The sequence below is a fragment of the Nyctereutes procyonoides genome, unplaced genomic scaffold, assembly GCF_905146905.1.
Source record: "Nyctereutes procyonoides isolate TBG_1078 unplaced genomic scaffold, NYPRO_anot_genome, whole genome shotgun sequence".
NCBI lineage: Eukaryota > Metazoa > Chordata > Mammalia > Carnivora > Canidae > Nyctereutes > Nyctereutes procyonoides.
The window spans coordinates 2,782,015-2,796,712 of record NW_026575117.1 but is presented as its reverse complement, the minus strand read 5'-3'; the positions used below and the strand labels follow the sequence as shown (position 1 = coordinate 2,796,712).

General features: G+C 56.4%; 3 protein-coding genes across 8 annotated transcripts; 2 read left to right on the top strand and 1 right to left on the bottom strand.

Annotated features, from left to right (window-relative positions):
- The first annotated feature begins 1,898 nt into the window (after window positions 1-1,898).
- On the top strand, window positions 1,899-6,917 carry NR1I3 (nuclear receptor subfamily 1 group I member 3). 5 transcript variants are annotated; one of them, XR_008665575.1, is made up of 9 exons: window positions 1,899-1,964; window positions 2,234-2,372; window positions 2,853-2,983; window positions 4,121-4,290; window positions 4,474-4,613; window positions 5,040-5,185; window positions 5,315-5,431; window positions 5,550-5,651; window positions 6,548-6,685. XR_008665575.1 is itself a non-coding variant. In XM_055334302.1 (9 exons), exons 2-9 carry the CDS (start codon window positions 2,266-2,268, stop codon window positions 6,675-6,677), a joined length of 1,032 nt encoding a protein of 343 aa, XP_055190277.1. In that variant the 5' UTR covers window positions 1,899-1,964; window positions 2,234-2,265; the 3' UTR covers window positions 6,678-6,917. The 5 variants fall into 5 exon arrangements, 4 of the variants coding, with proteins under 4 accessions (XP_055190277.1, XP_055190275.1, XP_055190278.1 ...); XM_055334302.1 differs by having other exon boundaries at window positions 5,326-5,431; window positions 6,548-6,917; XM_055334300.1 differs by having other exon boundaries at window positions 5,546-5,651; window positions 6,548-6,917.
- A 146-nt stretch (window positions 6,918-7,063) lies between these two features.
- TOMM40L (translocase of outer mitochondrial membrane 40 like) lies at window positions 7,064-10,826 on the bottom strand. Of its 2 annotated transcripts, none has more exons than XM_055334305.1 (10): window positions 10,341-10,826; window positions 9,873-10,123; window positions 9,519-9,586; window positions 9,131-9,223; window positions 8,722-8,823; window positions 8,487-8,592; window positions 8,184-8,306; window positions 7,996-8,072; window positions 7,687-7,789; window positions 7,064-7,557 (listed from the first exon to the last, which is right to left on the bottom strand). In XM_055334305.1, exons 2-10 carry the CDS (start codon window positions 9,985-9,987, stop codon window positions 7,418-7,420), a joined length of 927 nt encoding a protein of 308 aa, XP_055190280.1. In that variant the 5' UTR covers window positions 9,988-10,123; window positions 10,341-10,826; the 3' UTR covers window positions 7,064-7,417. The 2 variants fall into 2 exon arrangements, with proteins under 2 accessions (XP_055190280.1, XP_055190279.1); XM_055334304.1 differs by having other exon boundaries at window positions 9,873-10,023.
- Window positions 10,827-12,459: 1,633 nt separating this feature from the next.
- APOA2 (apolipoprotein A2) lies at window positions 12,460-14,483 on the top strand. The gene is made up of 4 exons (XM_055334299.1): window positions 12,460-12,511; window positions 12,654-12,739; window positions 13,020-13,152; window positions 14,268-14,483. The coding sequence occupies exons 2-4, from the start codon at window positions 12,688-12,690 to the stop codon at window positions 14,383-14,385; spliced, it is 303 nt and encodes a 100-aa protein (XP_055190274.1). The 5' UTR covers window positions 12,460-12,511; window positions 12,654-12,687; the 3' UTR covers window positions 14,386-14,483.
- The last annotated feature ends 215 nt before the right edge of the window (window positions 14,484-14,698 follow it).

Here is a 14,698-nt window from a genome sequence, read left to right as displayed (position 1 = left end):
GTCAATATATGTTGCTTAGATGAATTAGTATGAATTCTCACAGTCACACTCAGAAGAATATGCCAAAAGACGTGCACCCAGAGATGTGCTCAGCATCCCCCAAGAACCAGATCTAAGCACCTGGGCTCTCTGGAGCTCCACTTATTTCAAAATATAATAGTTAATACAATTCATTCTGGGGGACTAAATAAGGCTCTGTATCTCTCTCTCTCTCTCTGGGTTTTTATGACTCCAACCTGATTGTGGGTTCGTGTTTATTTATTTACGATAGTTTTTTTATTCATTTGAGACAGAGCAAGGGGGAGCAGCAGAGGGAGAGGGAGACACAGACTCCCCGTTGCGTAGGGAGCCCAATGTGGGGCTGATCCCAGGACCCCAAGATCATGACCTGAGCTGAAGGCAGATGTTTAACTGATGGAGCCACCCAGGCGCCCCTACACATGGGTTTTAAACTCATATTTAGAGCAACGTTAATTATGACTGAACTTTTAATGGAAGAAAAAGACATGACTAAATAAATAAATATGCTTATTTCTAGTGGGAGAAGGCTGTACCAGTGCAGAAATAGCAAACACCTGGGATGCCCAGTTGGCTCAGCGGTTAAGCGTCTGCCTTCAGCCGGGGGTGTGATCCTGGAGTCTCAGGATCAAGTCCCACATCGGGCTCCTTGCATGGAGCCTGCTTCTCCCTCTGCCTGTGTCTCTGCCTCTCTCTCTCATGAATAAATAAATAAAATCTTAAAAAAAAATAGCAAACACCAGGGGAGATCTGCAGTGAGGACCTTCAAATTAGAAGACAGCTTTGGACTCCATTTTAGCATGTGTGTAGTATCAGATTTACCTAACATAGGTGTAACCAAAATGTTGTCCATCCCCAAAACATCCAAATAAGTTTTGAAATGCTTTTTCAGTTCATAGATATTGAGAGAACACACACACACACAGTTTTCACACCTGCAAAATATTCTTCAGTGTTGATGGAACATGAGACAACCCTGGTGAAGACTCCTACTTGTGATTCTTAAACGTATTAATTAGAAGCCCTTCATCTTGGCTCTAGACAGGACCGAGAACATCATCTGCAGGGCTTGTTGAAAAACAGAAATGCAGATTCCCATTCCCTTACTCAAAAATCATTAAGAATTTCAAGACAGGAACAACTGGGTGGCTCAGCGGTTGAGCGCCTGCCTTCAGCCCAGGGCATGATCCTGGAGTCCAGGGATCAGGTTCCACATCGGTCTCCCAGCATGGAGCCTGCTTCTCCCTCTGCTGCTGCCTCTCTCTGTGTGTGTTTCTCATGAATAAATAAATAAAATCTTAAAAAAAAAAAAAAGAATTTCAAGACAGCCATGGCCAAGCATGAAACCAAACCCAGGACCCTCCTGAGCCCCGGCTCTTGTGTGACTGCACAGGCCAGGTGCCCACGAAGCCAGCTGGGCGCAAGAGTCCTCAAATCAATCCTAACTACTACCTCTAATTGATAAGAGGCTACTCTGATTTAATTCTCAGCTCTCTCCAGTTAGGAAGTATAGACCTCACTAGCTCTTTGCAGAAGGTCTTCGTTAGACCTCAGTCTCTTCGTAAGAACCTTCCTTGTAGGAGCCTTGTGCAATTGGCATGCCTGTTGTTTAACTGTTGTCCTACTGCACATGAAAAAGCTTGCTCTTTCCCTCTCCCTTCCCTGCTTGTCCAAGATCCATGTTCGAAGGAGGCTTGCCAATCTAGCCCGAAGCTCAGTAGTAAGGAAGGGCTCCGTGGGTCTGATAAGCAGCAGCTTCTAGTGAGTCATGAGGCCCCGTCCCTACCCAGCAGGGTCCCTCCCTGTGTGCCAGCAGCCTGCACCATGGGCATGCTGGGAAAACCTCCCACCTGGGCCTTTGCCCCGGGTCCAGAGTCTGTGCCTTATCTAGGCAGTTGCTGAGAACCACTGGACGCCACGCGCAACAGAAATTCCCTGTTTTCCAGGTATGGAGGGTCATAATCCCTAACTCCGAACACTGGCAGTTCCTGAGACCCAGGGGAAAGCAGGTGCAGAGTCAGAGTCTGCGGGTGACAGGCCTAAGAGTAGCAGGTAGGAAATCTTCTGGGGCCCAGAGATGAGAGGCAATAAAGCACAGGTAAGACAGAGGGTCAGGCCCACGGAAGGTTCAGGAAGAGGTCCCATCGCCGGGCAGAAGGAGCAGAAGAGCATCAAGGGTGGCCTCCGGCTGACTGCTAACCCCTCCCACACTCAGGGGCCTGTGACAGCATCACAGCATCTGAGGCCATGGCCAGTGGGGACGATGAGCCCAGGAACTGTATGGTATGTGGGGACCGAGCCACGGGCTATCATTTCCATGCCCTGACTTGTGAGGGCTGCAAGGGCTTCTTCAGGTAAGAGCTTCCTCCCCAGGAGAAACGACCTCCCTAACTGCCCACGGGGCAGCCTGTCAGCCCTGGCACATGCCCGGGCTTGTCCAGCCAGTCCTGCCTCTCAGGGCCTGACTGCCCCGTGGCTAGCATGCTACATCTTGCCAACCACAACACTGCATACACAGGTGACAATAATAGAGGGAAGGCCGAGTGTTGGTCCTCTGGACACAACCCCTTGGTCCAGAGTACTTATTACGTACTCCCCACCTGCAGAGCACCGAGCCAGTGCAGTGCCAACGAGGCTCTCCTAAGTGATCCTGTGTCCCTGTGGAAACGCTTGAGAGGTGTTGTACCCTGCCCACCCTTAGGGACCCTTGGCCACAGCTCAGATTGGCCCACATCACCAGACATCCTTTTAGACCATGTCATCTCAGCCCCTCACGTGGCGACCTGTTCACTGGCATCCACGACCACCCTCCTGAGTGTCTCCATCTCTCACAGACGAACGGTCAGCAAAAGCACCGGGCTCACCTGCCCCTTCGCTGGAAGCTGTAAGGTCAACAAGGCTCAGAGGCGCCACTGCCCGGCCTGCAGGTTGCAGAAGTGCCTAGATGCTGGCATGAGGAAGGAAAGTGAGTTGGCCCCCTCCCAACGCAAGAATCCACCCAGCAGGTCTCTCTGCTCTGTCCTCTGTTCCCAAAGCATACTCTCCACACCAGAAGAGTGAGCTTTTGGAAACAAGTCAGATGATGTTCCTATTCTGCTCAAAACCCCCGTGACCCCTCATCTCTCTTACAGTCCAAGATCTCATGGCCTAGCTTCCCCCACAGAGCCTCCCAGACTTTATCTCCTACTCTTCCCTCCTGGTTCAATCCATCACGGCCACCCTAACTTCAGTGCCCCGCCCCCACCCCAAGCACACCCAGCACACACTCCTCAGGACTTGTGCACTTGTGCTTGCCATTCCCTCTACCCAGAATGCTCTTCCCCTAGATATTCACATGGCCTGATTTTTCTCTCTCACACATGTAGTGCCCGTCACTTAGTAGGTACTTGATAGCTGTTGGGTGAATCATTTAGTGCCATTTCTCTGTGCCACATGATGAGGCTATGCTCCCAACAGATGATGTCACTGGAGCTCACGGAATGTGCCTGAGTTCCCTCAGTTGCAGCCTCCGTGTTCAGACCCTTCCGACGCCCAAGCCCTAGCTTTCCCGTGGTATCACACCAGTTTCCAATATGGAGCAGCGGATAGGAAACCATAGGAGCCAAAAAATCTTCGCTGGATTTCTATCTGCATCACTCTAGTATTCTGTGACCTTGGACCAGCCACTGGAGAGCCAGCCCGCTCACGTATCTGAAGAATATGGATAAGAACACCTGCCCTGTGTACCCATAGCATTGTTCCATCCAGCCAGGTGTAACCCCAGAACCCTTGAAATTATAGGGCTGATGTTTTAGGAACCAAGTGCCCTCCTTCTTCAGTGTTTGCCCAGAAGCTAACATCTCCCTCCACCATGACCACTCCATTCTCCACCCTCCTCTCCCCTCCCTCACCCCCGACAGTGCCTCGCAGGCTGGGGAGAATGTGCAGGAACCCCTACCACCTGAGCCTCCAGGACTTCAGCCAAGCCCAAGGAGGCCTCAGGACTGCTCCTCCCTTCCCGTGTCCTTCACTGTGCGGGGGATCCAACGGGTCCGGGGCACGGGGCTGGCAGAGAGAGGTGCTCTCCCCCGGCCTCAGTGGCTTTGTCCTCTTTCCCGGGCAGTGATCCTGTCGGCTGAAGCCCTGGCGCTGCGGCGAGCAAAGCAGGCCCAACGGCGGGCCCAGCAAGCACCTCTGCAGCTGAGCAAGGAGCAGAAAGAGCTAGTCCAGACACTCCTGGGGGCTCACACCCGCCACGTGGGCACCATGTTTGACCAGTTTGTGCAGTTCAGGGTGAGAACCGATAGAGGCTTTGGGCTGAAATGTGACCCCAAGGGTGCCCGAGGGCGCTGGCCTGAGGGCAAGACTTCTCCAGGACCCCAGTATAGACAGGCTCCTAGGCCCGGAACCCTTCCAAGACAGGGCTGGAGAGATCCCTGGGACCCGAGCCGCTCATTTAGGCTCTGATGTCTGCAGCCTCCAGCTCATCTGTTCACCCACTACCAGCGCTTGCCCATCGCAGTCCCTGTGATGCCTCTGCTCATGCACTTGGCGGACATCAACACTTTCATGGTACAGCAAGTCATCAAGTTCACCAAGGACCTGCCCCTCTTCCGGTACGTGAGCTCCCCTTACCTTTCGGGAGGAAAGCACTCTGAGAAATTATAATCTCTCAGGATCCCTGGGTGGCTCAGCGGTTTGCACCTCCCCTTGGCCCAGGCCGTGACCCTGGAGTCCCGGGATCGAGTCCTGCATCGGGGTCCCCGCAGGGAACCTGCTTCTCCCTCTGCCTGTATCTCTCTCATGAATAAATAAAATCTTTAAAACAAATAACAATCTCTCTCTCTCTCTCTCTCTCTCTCACACACACACACACACACACACACACACACACACACACACAGTCACGGACGCACTAGCCCATCCTGCAGCCTCGCCGAAGCTCCAGGTCCTAGATCCCCTCCTTTGCTCTTAAGCGGGTTCAGTGGGAGCTCTGAGCTCCCCGCCCAGGTAGAGTCTAACGCGCTCCTGTGCTCCCCAAGGTCCCTGCCCATGGAGGACCAGATCTCCCTCCTCAAGGGCGCAGCTGTGGAAATCTGTCACATTGCTCTCAACACCACGTTCTGCCTCCAAACACGACACTTCCTCTGCGGGCCGCTGCGCTACACGATGGAGGACGGCGTCCACGGTGAGGCGGTGCGGTGCTCGCACCCAGGGCTGCGGCCTGCCCTGCCCCTGCTCCTGCCCCTGCCCCCTGCCCCCTGCCCCCTGCCCTGTGGCCCGGCCAGAAGGAGCCTAAGACTAGCCTTTCCCCCAGCGGGCTTCCAGGAAGAGTTTTTAGAGTTGCTCTTTCGCTTCCATGGGACCCTGAAGCGACTCCAGCTCCAGGAGCCCGAGTACGTGCTCCTGGCCGCCATGGCCCTCTTCTCTCCCGGTGAGCATCCCCCAAAGCCCAGAAGCTTCAGCTCCTCCCGGCCCCCCGACTCCCTCCAGCCCGGGCCTTTGTCAGCAAACCCAAGCCCGGCCTTCCCCGCCCCGTGCCTTCCAGACAGGCCTGGGGTTACCCGGAGGGAGGAGATCGACCGTCTGCAAGAGGTGATGGCCCTGACCCTGCAGAGCTACATCAGAGGCCAGCGGCCCAGGCCTCGGGATAGGTATGGGGGGTGTGGGGGGGGTTGGAGGGGGTACGGGGAGGGGGTGCTAGGGAGCTGCAGGGGCAGCACAGCGAGGGGAGCACTGAGCTCAGGAGCAACGCTCTACCGGCCTTGCCTCTGGGAAACCGGGTCCCTGGGGGGCTCTAGTCCTTCCCTTTGCACCTCATATGGTTCTGGCATCCAAACCGCTCCTACTGCTGTTTCATCGGATTTTTTCCAGACTTTTTTTTTTTTTTATTCAGTAGATGCAAAGTAGTAGCTCGCAGGCTCTGTATGATAGCATTCCTGAGATTGATGACACCCATCGCCTTACCAGTCCCACTCTCCGGGCTACGCAGCCTTCCAAGATTCTTGTTTGCTCTCTCTCCTTGGCCCTTCCCTTCCTCTCCAATGGCCCAATCCTTTCATTTTTCATTCCCCTTGAAGTTACGGTCGTTCAGGTTCATGGCCAAAGCCAGGCCCTGGCTCAACAGTCCGTGATCTACCCAGGCTCTGAGGTACACTCCACCTGTTCTCGTTTGTTCCTCAATGAGCCAGTTTGGCTAGAAGAGGGATGCTTTATACCACACAACACGCCCACCTTCTAGAACCTGCTCTAGAAGGCCAGATCCACAGATTCCACACAGTTGAAGTTTTGACCAAGTCTGGGGCCTTCTTCACACCCGGCCCTCAGACCTCTGGAGTCAAGAAAAACAGCATGGTGAGAGAAGACAGTGTCAGAGGGCCCCTTGGGGGCCTTTGGAATTTTTGATAAACTTGTCATACCGGAGCAAGACTTTCTGTAGTGTTCAGACCCAGCCTCACTGAGGGAAGTTCAGGGGAGTGGGACCTCAAGACAACACTCTCGGCTGCCTCGTTTCCCTCTTTCCCTGGTGACCCCACTACTTCCTCCAAAGGTTTCTGTATGCGAAGCTGCTGGGCCTGTTGGCTGAGCTCCGGAGCATTAACAATGCGTACGGACACCAAATCCAGCACATCCAGGGACTGTCTGCCATGATGCCGCTGCTCCAGGAGATCTGCAGCTGACGCCCCAGCCCGCCTCCTCCCCGGCCCACCTGGACACACTGGACTGCAAAGGGGCAAATGCTGGGGCCGGAGGTCAGGATCGGTAGAAAGGGAGCCCAGTGGTCGTAATGAAAGACTAAAGTGATTAACCGCCGCTTCATGCAGTCTTGGGGTGGTGGGGGATGATGACCGTGGGGACACAGCTGTTCTCTGGATGCACAAAAGATGGGAAGGAGGAAGCCTCAGGGCCAAGAGGTAAAGAAGCTCCTTCTGGGAACTGGGGCCAGAGTGTGGGGGGCACTTTCTGAGGTGCAAGGTTTAGCCTTTCAGCCCTTCTTTCCCAGCCCTGGGAGACTCTGGGATGGAAAACAGGATAGGGAGCTAATCCCATGCAGACTGGTCTGCTCTGAAGAGGAAGAAGCTAGGAGCTTTAATCCACAGGGAAACGAAGAAGGGGGAGAAGAGGGGGGAAAAGTCGGCCAGACATACCCCTTAATCTTTCTTCCCTTCGTCCAGAGCCACAAGAGCACGGGAAGAGGACCCTGGGGCCGGTGGCGGAGGTGGGAGCCTCACACCACGGCCTCAGCAGCTGCCCCCGTGGCAGCTCCAGTTCTGAGGAGGGCACGGTCCTGTCCCCCACTCTGCTCCTGGGACCGAGGGGTCACCCAGCAAGGTGGGCTCTGGAGAGGGGCCTAGTCTCTGGCCCTAGGGCACCTGACTCAGAGGTTCCAGCGTCTGTGGGGGCTGGCTCTGGGGCCACCTCAGCCCACAGTGATGCTGAAGCCACAGTGGAATCTGTTGCGCCAGTGATTGAGGAAGGCTCCGAGGGCTAGGGTGACGGGCAAGGGGGGCATCTTCTTCTCCAGCACAGCACCCACACACCAGTTACTGTCCACCAGGCCTGTTGGGGAACAGGATACAGACTAGGTTATTTCACAGGCGTGGACAGAGGGATCAGAAGTAGGCTTCCCTCCCTCTGCCCCCCCCCCAGGTCCTCAGCACCTGCAAATGCCATCTTAATAACCCTCACCTCGAAACACCATGTTGGCCTGGGGCAGAGTCAGGTGGTAACCAAAGGAGAAGGTTGTGTCTTGCAGCCTTGTGTTTGCCTCAAACTCCACTCCAACCTGCACCTGAGAACCACGGCAAGGATGGGGGAAGGGCCTGTGTCAGTGGGCACTGCGGAGGCCGCCCGGGCTCAGCAGAATGAAGGCCTGCCGGAGACAGCCAAGCCGTGTGGGTGGGAGGCACCGCAGGGCAGCAGGGCCGGCAGAGGCCCGTGGGGGCCAGAGTTCACGACTGACCGGCTGGGGGGCGGGGGGCGGATCTGCAGGCTCACCTGTTCGTTGGCCCTGTGGTAATAACTCGCGTGGGCCCCACCTGAACCCACGTTCAACGTGGCCACCCAGTGGACAGCTGCAAAAACCAAAGCACAGGAGGCAAGGAGAGTTACTGTGGCAGGACCCAGGCCAGGAGCTGCCCCGAGTTCAGGGTCCCCTCCGCTCAGGCCCCCTCCTCAGCCCATACCCGAGTACTTCCCAGCCAGTGTCAGGATGGCCCCCTCTTCGCCCGGCCGCCGGTGATAAACCAGCTCTCCTCCCAGCACCAGCCGATGGGTGAGGCTCTGCAGGAAGTGAGCGACCATGATCACTGTGGGGCAGCGGGGGAGACACGGCGTCAGTCGTAGGGATGGCAGCCAGGCCCGCTCCCCGCCCCCCAGCCTGCCCAGGATGCTTCTCACCCCCGAACCTTCCAGACCATGAGGAGCCACAGCCGACACTAGCAGGTGGGCAGCCACGAGGAAAAAGCATCCCCGTCCCAGTTCCTCACCCGACTCCCCAATGAGGTCAGGATTCCCCAGGGTCAGGGTGGCTGTGTAGTCGTCTCCCCGGTACTCGCCATCGAACTGCCACGTCAGGAACTTGGCCTGCTGCGTCTGGGGAGGGAGAGCAAGGAGGAAAGCCTGCCTCCCCCCGCACCGTCACTACTGCCCTGCTCCTCCCTCGAGCCCCCAGCCCAGAGCAGCAGCCTGGCTCTGGGGGTGGAGGCAGGAAGCCCGGGTCACCTGGAAGACAGCCTTGGCTCGGAGCCGCTCTGCCAAGAGGAGCAGGACCTGGGCGTTGAGGCTGCCGCTGCTGTCCATATCCCCGACCACGGTGGGGAACACCTGTTGGGGAGTGGGCACAGGAAGAGGGACCTGGGGGGCACCCGGCAGCGTGCAGCCAGCCAGCCAGGATTTCTTTAACAGTACCCGGCGCCCCCTAGTGGAGCCACGGAGACAAGCCCGGGCTCTTGCCACAGCTGTTGCCCCCACTCTCTCCTCCCACGGAGAGAAAACCGAGAGAAGCAGGGGCCCTGCACATCCCTCCCCCCAACACACACGTTTCCTCCACCTCTAGACCCGAGCCCCAGGGCCGGGGGTGGGGTGGGGTGGTGGCTTCTAGAGAGACGGCCCAGGTGCAAGGAGTCCTCACCTCGGTGGGGCTGAGTTGCCAGTCCCCTGCATAAGCCGCATGGAGGTGGTAGCCTGGCAGGCCCAGGGCACTCATGTGCACGGTGTGAGCCACCTGAGGGAAGAGCAGTCAATGGAGGAAAGCATTCCTGCCACTTTCAGGCCCCGTCCCACCCTTCCTCTTCTCCCCAACCAGAAGGCCTTCCAAGAACCCCAAATATTCCAACACAGAGAGGGTCACCAAGACTCAAAGCAACAAGTCCCGCAGGCATGGGAGGTGGAGAGAGCCCCGCATCCTCCCTCCTTTGTCCCACAGTAGCCTGGGTAAGGCTTGAGTGCAAAGGCAAGGAGGAGAGGCTCCAGGGATGGGCAGGGAGGAATGGTAGGGAGGGCCAGAGAAGGGGGAGCACCTGGAAATGGCTGCTCAGAACCTTGTTGACCACGAGCTTTACTCCCTCCATCTGTGCTGGGAACACATCTGAAGGGGGTGCGGGGAGGGGAAGGGGGAGTAAGCACAGACAAGGAACCCCTGCCCCAAGACTCGTCTCCCCTTTCCATCCCATTGAAAGCACTTTGGAGGAACTGACCTCCTTTGGAGTCCTACCACGAAATGGTCCGCTCCATTGGGGCACCTGATCCTCCCTGAGGCTGGATGCCCCCGCTGGGATCTGCCCTCTCCTGCTCCCATCACTGGACACCCCAGATTCCAGACCCTCCCCTCCTCTGCCCCTTCAAAGTGAGACCCCCAAATGCCAAGCTCTCACCTTTGCAAAGCCGGTGCAGCTCGTCGAAGCTCCCAGGGTTGGGCAGAGGCTCCTCGCGACGGGGGCTCCGGCGGGGCAAAGCCCCCATCGGTGCCAGGCCCAGTGTGTTCCCCATCTCCGTCCAGGGGTCACGGGAGGGGCCGGGGTTAGCCTGAGAAAGGACGCTATTGCTCCCTCTACCCCCCTCGGGCCCCACCCCGCATCCTCCGACTCCCCAGTCCCAGATACTTCCACATGGTCCGATGCTAGACCTGGAACAGGAAGAGTGGGGAGAGGATGCCGGTGGGGAGACGGACCCCCAGACCCGCTCCCATCCCATCTTTGCTTCTTCACCCCCACCTGTCACCCCGTCCTCGCCTCCGTTCTCTAATCCCAGCTCTCATCACAGACCTCAACCAGCTTCCCAGTCTTTCTACTCCTCATTCCTAGGCCCCAAGGCGAGGTTTGCAATGAAGCAACAGCCCTTACCGTCTCAGACTGTCATGCTGCCCCTTTTCCCCCGGCACACCCCGGTCATCTTGATGGGGGCAGCCATCTTGAGTGATGGCAGAACTGCGGCTTCACGCTGCATTCTCAGCGTGGTCGTGGGCGCCATCTTGGAAGCGGGCAAAAAAAGGCATCAAAGACCCGACCCTCCCTTGATTGGACCCGCCCAATCGTTAAAAAAAAAAGAAAAGAAAAGAAAAGAAGACTCCTCCATCTCCCCGGGGCCAATGGGCGAGGAGGAAGCAAAGGGGGGGCTGACTCGGGTGCAGAGAGCTCCAACCCAGGCCCTGCAGAGGCGGGCGGGACTGGATTGGTAGCTCCGCAGGCTTGCTCGGGAAGGTGGCCTTAGGTCGCCCGGCCTCGGCGAGGGCGGGATGAAGCTGTGAGCGCGCGAGACGCTAGAGGGAGCATCTTGGAGCTTGGGCACCGAAACTACTTTCTCCCTGCAGCCTGGAGGCTTCCAGTTTTGTGATGGGTGGCCTAGGGAGTGACTGTGACTACAGCATATGGAACCCTGGTTCATAAGGCTCCCGGGTGACCCCCCTCCAACCCCCAGGGCCTCCTGGCGGCCCTCCACCGTGCACCGCAGCACCCCGGGCACCTGCACAGGAGTGCCACCCCCAAGGTCAGCTCTCCCGAGGACCTGGAGGTCGACACCTCTCAAAGTTCACCTTCTACTTCTCTTGGTGGAATGGGAAGGGGTGAGAGTTTGGGGTAGAGGAGCAGGGGCTTCAAACTTAGTTCTAGCAGGAGACTACTCCCTGAAACAGCTGCCCCCCACCCCGCCCCCCATCGCGAAATCCTTCCCTCATTGTCCAGGCATAGTTGGCAAATACAATCTAGGACTATGGACTCTGGCCCCCACATGGGCTCCACTCCAGAGCCAGGGACAGTCCGCGGCGTGCCCTTCAGGACTAAGAACTCCACAGGGGAATAGATGAAGGTGGAATAAGACTTTGGGGGAGCTCGGGTCCCTTCCCTCACTAGCCCTCACACTTCCATCTCCATCTCTCAAGAATGTTCCATGTACACTTCGAGGGCAAAAGGGTAAAAGATACAAATGCTTCTGATGTATGTTTAGCTGATTTCATCTGCCTTGGGCCTGGGGAGTGTACCTTTGTCCTCCCTCACAATCAGGGCTAGCCCCGCGGCCGGCCTCTGCCGGAGGGATGCTGTGGCCCCTGCTGACTCATACTGGCCGACCACGACCTGAGAATGATCAGGTCATCCAGTGACCAGGGGGCATCAACCTTTATCCTTGGTAGAAGACTCATTGACTTCCTCTCTGGCTGGGCCTGCCACTTGCAAGGGAAGGCAGAGGCTACTTTCTGAATTTGTTTTACTGGGGGAAGGGTGGACTCATCAGCACTCAGGAGGTCATTCTGGGCTCTCCTGTTTTTACTTCCTCAGCTCATTACACATTAACTGAAAAAGAGACCGATTCCATGACACATGCCCTCTGGCCCTAACCCTTATTCTCCTAATCCTCCTTCCCCTGACCTTCCTCTCTTAATTTCAATTCCTTTCCCCTTCCCTCTGTTCCCCAATACCTCTCTGCCAAGTTGCAGGTAGGGCTGAGGAGGTGAAATCTACCCACAATGGGAAAAAGCTACCAGGGCTTTCTGGGAGAAAACTAGGAATCCTGCTTTCTGTGGTATTTAAATCCAAAGACTGGGGGCACCTGGGTGGCTCAGTGGTTAAGCGTCTGCCTTCAGCTCAGGTTATCATCCCAGGGTCCTGGGATCGAGTCCTGCATCGGGCTCTCCACAGGGAGCCTGCTTCTCTTCTGCCTATCTGTCTGCCTCATTCTGTGTCTCTCGTGAATAAATAAAATATTTTTTTAAAAAGTCCAAACACTAATAGCCCCACACCCAAAAAGAATGACTATTGAATAAGCCTGAGGTATACCCCCTTGGCCTCCACGAAGGTCCACACCCCTTGACTCCCACCTCATCACCATGAGTGCCCCACATGCTGGTCCTCTCCTATCCCATTCCCCCAGCTTGTTTATTCCAACATGTTCCTTGCCCCATGGAGCCCCTCCACAGCCCTTATCACCTGACAGGGGGGTGGGGAAGCAGAAGTCTATATAGTCCCTGGCTCCCCAGCCAGGTGAGGCACAGACAGCAAGGACGAAGAGGCTACAAGATAGGGTAAGAGAGCGAGCGGTGGGCCAGGATCCAAAAAGGGATCCCGTGGGAACGGAGGGAACCAGGGTTGCAGTGGGCACCTAGGTAGGGGTGTCTGGGGAGGGGCTAAAGCTCATTCGGCTTCAACGTCCTCCCCCACCCCCAGCTGTTTCGAGGCCACCATCCCCACTGTTACCACCATGAAGCTACTCGCCGTGACTGTGCTGCTCCTGGTCATCTGTAGCCTCGAAGGTGGGTGTGATATGGAGAGGGGTCCCGAGAGGGAGAAGGTACCAAGGGTCCCAGCTACCCATCTGAAAGATCGTTCCCTCTCGAAAGCTCAGGAGGCTCATCCAAAGACCTGGAGCTGGGTACCTATTCAGGGAGGGGGCTGAAAGCTGGGGCTGGCTACCGGCAGAGACGTGGCAGGGGGCCAGGACTCATTGTTGGGGACCCAGCCCACAAGATGTGTGTGTGTGTGTGTGTGTGTGTGTGTGTGTACGTGTCCGTGTGTGTTTCTGTGTATATGCAGGGGCTTTTGTGCGGAGACAGGCAGAGGAGCCAAATCTGCAGAGCTTGGTCTCTCAGTACTTCCAGACCGTGACCGACTATGGCAAGGACCTGATGGAGAAGGCCAAGGGCCCAGAGCTTCAGGCCCAGGCCAAGTAAGTCTCAGTGAAAGGGGCTCAGGGGGCGCATCCGCCTGGCTCAGTCAGTGGAGTGTGCGACTTGATCTCCAGGTTGTGAGTTTGGGCCCCACATTGGGTGTAGAGATTGCTTGAAAAGAAAATCTTTTTTTCTTTTTTTTCAAATTTCCTATTTATTCATGAGAGACACACACACACACACACAGAGAGAGAGAGAGAGAGAGAGAGAGAGAGAGAGGCAGAGGGAGAAGCAGGCTCGATGCAGGGAGCCCGACGTGGGACTCTATCCCTGGTCTCCAGGATCGTGCCCTGGGCTGAAGGTGGCGCTAAACCGCTGAGCCACCCGGGCTACCCCCAGTAAAATCTTTTAAAAAAGAAAACGAGAGAAAGAAAGAAAGAAAGAGAGGAAGGAAGGAAGGAAGGAAGGAAGGAAGGAAGGAAGGAAGGAAGGAAGGGAGGAGGGAGGGAGGGAGGGAGGGAGGGAGGGAGGAAGGAAGGAAGGAAGAAGAAAAAGAAAGGGAGGTTCAGGAACTAGGGAGCTATAGAGAGGAAGAAGAGAAGACTGGGGACGCCTGGGTGGCTCAGTAGCCCTTCATAAATAAATAAAATCTTGGGCAGCCCTGGTGGCGCAGTGGTTTACCGCCGCCTGCAGCCCTGGGTGTGACCCTGGAGACCCAGGATCTCGAGTCCCACGTTGGGCTCCCTGCATGGGGCCTGCTTCTCCCTCTGCCTCTCTCCCCTCCCCCCACCCCGTGTGTCTCTATGAATAAATTAATAAAATCTTTTAAAGAAATAAATAAAATCTTTTTAAAAAAAGAAGAGAAGATGGGAGTTTGCACAGAAGATGGAGCTCAAGGGGGTTTAAGTTGGAGAGAAAAATGTCTTTACCCCCCCCCAAAGATCCCACAGTCCTCTTGGACAGACAGGGCCAGCAGTAGCTAGGCTTTGAATTTCTGTCTCCAAGGTCTGTTCCTCTGCCCAGTGGAGGGCTTGCCTCTTCTCCTAGGACCGTTGCCATGCCAGGATGGACCAGGCACTAGTTTGGGGAGCTGGGTGTCACCTCCCAGCACCACCGAGGCCCCTGCCAGTGCTTGGGGTCTCTCACCCTGACCTCTAATCCTTTGAATCTACAGGGCTTACTTTGAGAAGACGCAGGAGCAGCTAACACCCCTGGTCAAGAAGGCCGGCACTGATCTGCTCAACTTCTTGAGCAATTTCATGGACCTCAAAACACAGCCTGCCACCCAGTGAGGTGTCCGGACTGTTGTCGTCCATCCCCAGGTGGCCCCTGGAACACCCACTGGCCAGGCTCAGGGCCCTTGTTTTCTAAATAAATATTGAAGGAGTCATGTGTGAGCCTGGTGCTTTGGGGGACTGGGAGAAGTAGGGGTATTGGTGAGGGCAGGACAGAGAGGCCTGCTCCTGCTAGGAGAGGGGTTTGGTGTGAGGAGCGGAGGGAGGGTTGAAAAGATGGATGGTGGAGACAACGGGGGAGTGGTGTCTTTGAGTCTTCTCCATGCCCCACGCATCTTCCCACAGCCTGGGACCTGCCCTGCAACAGAGG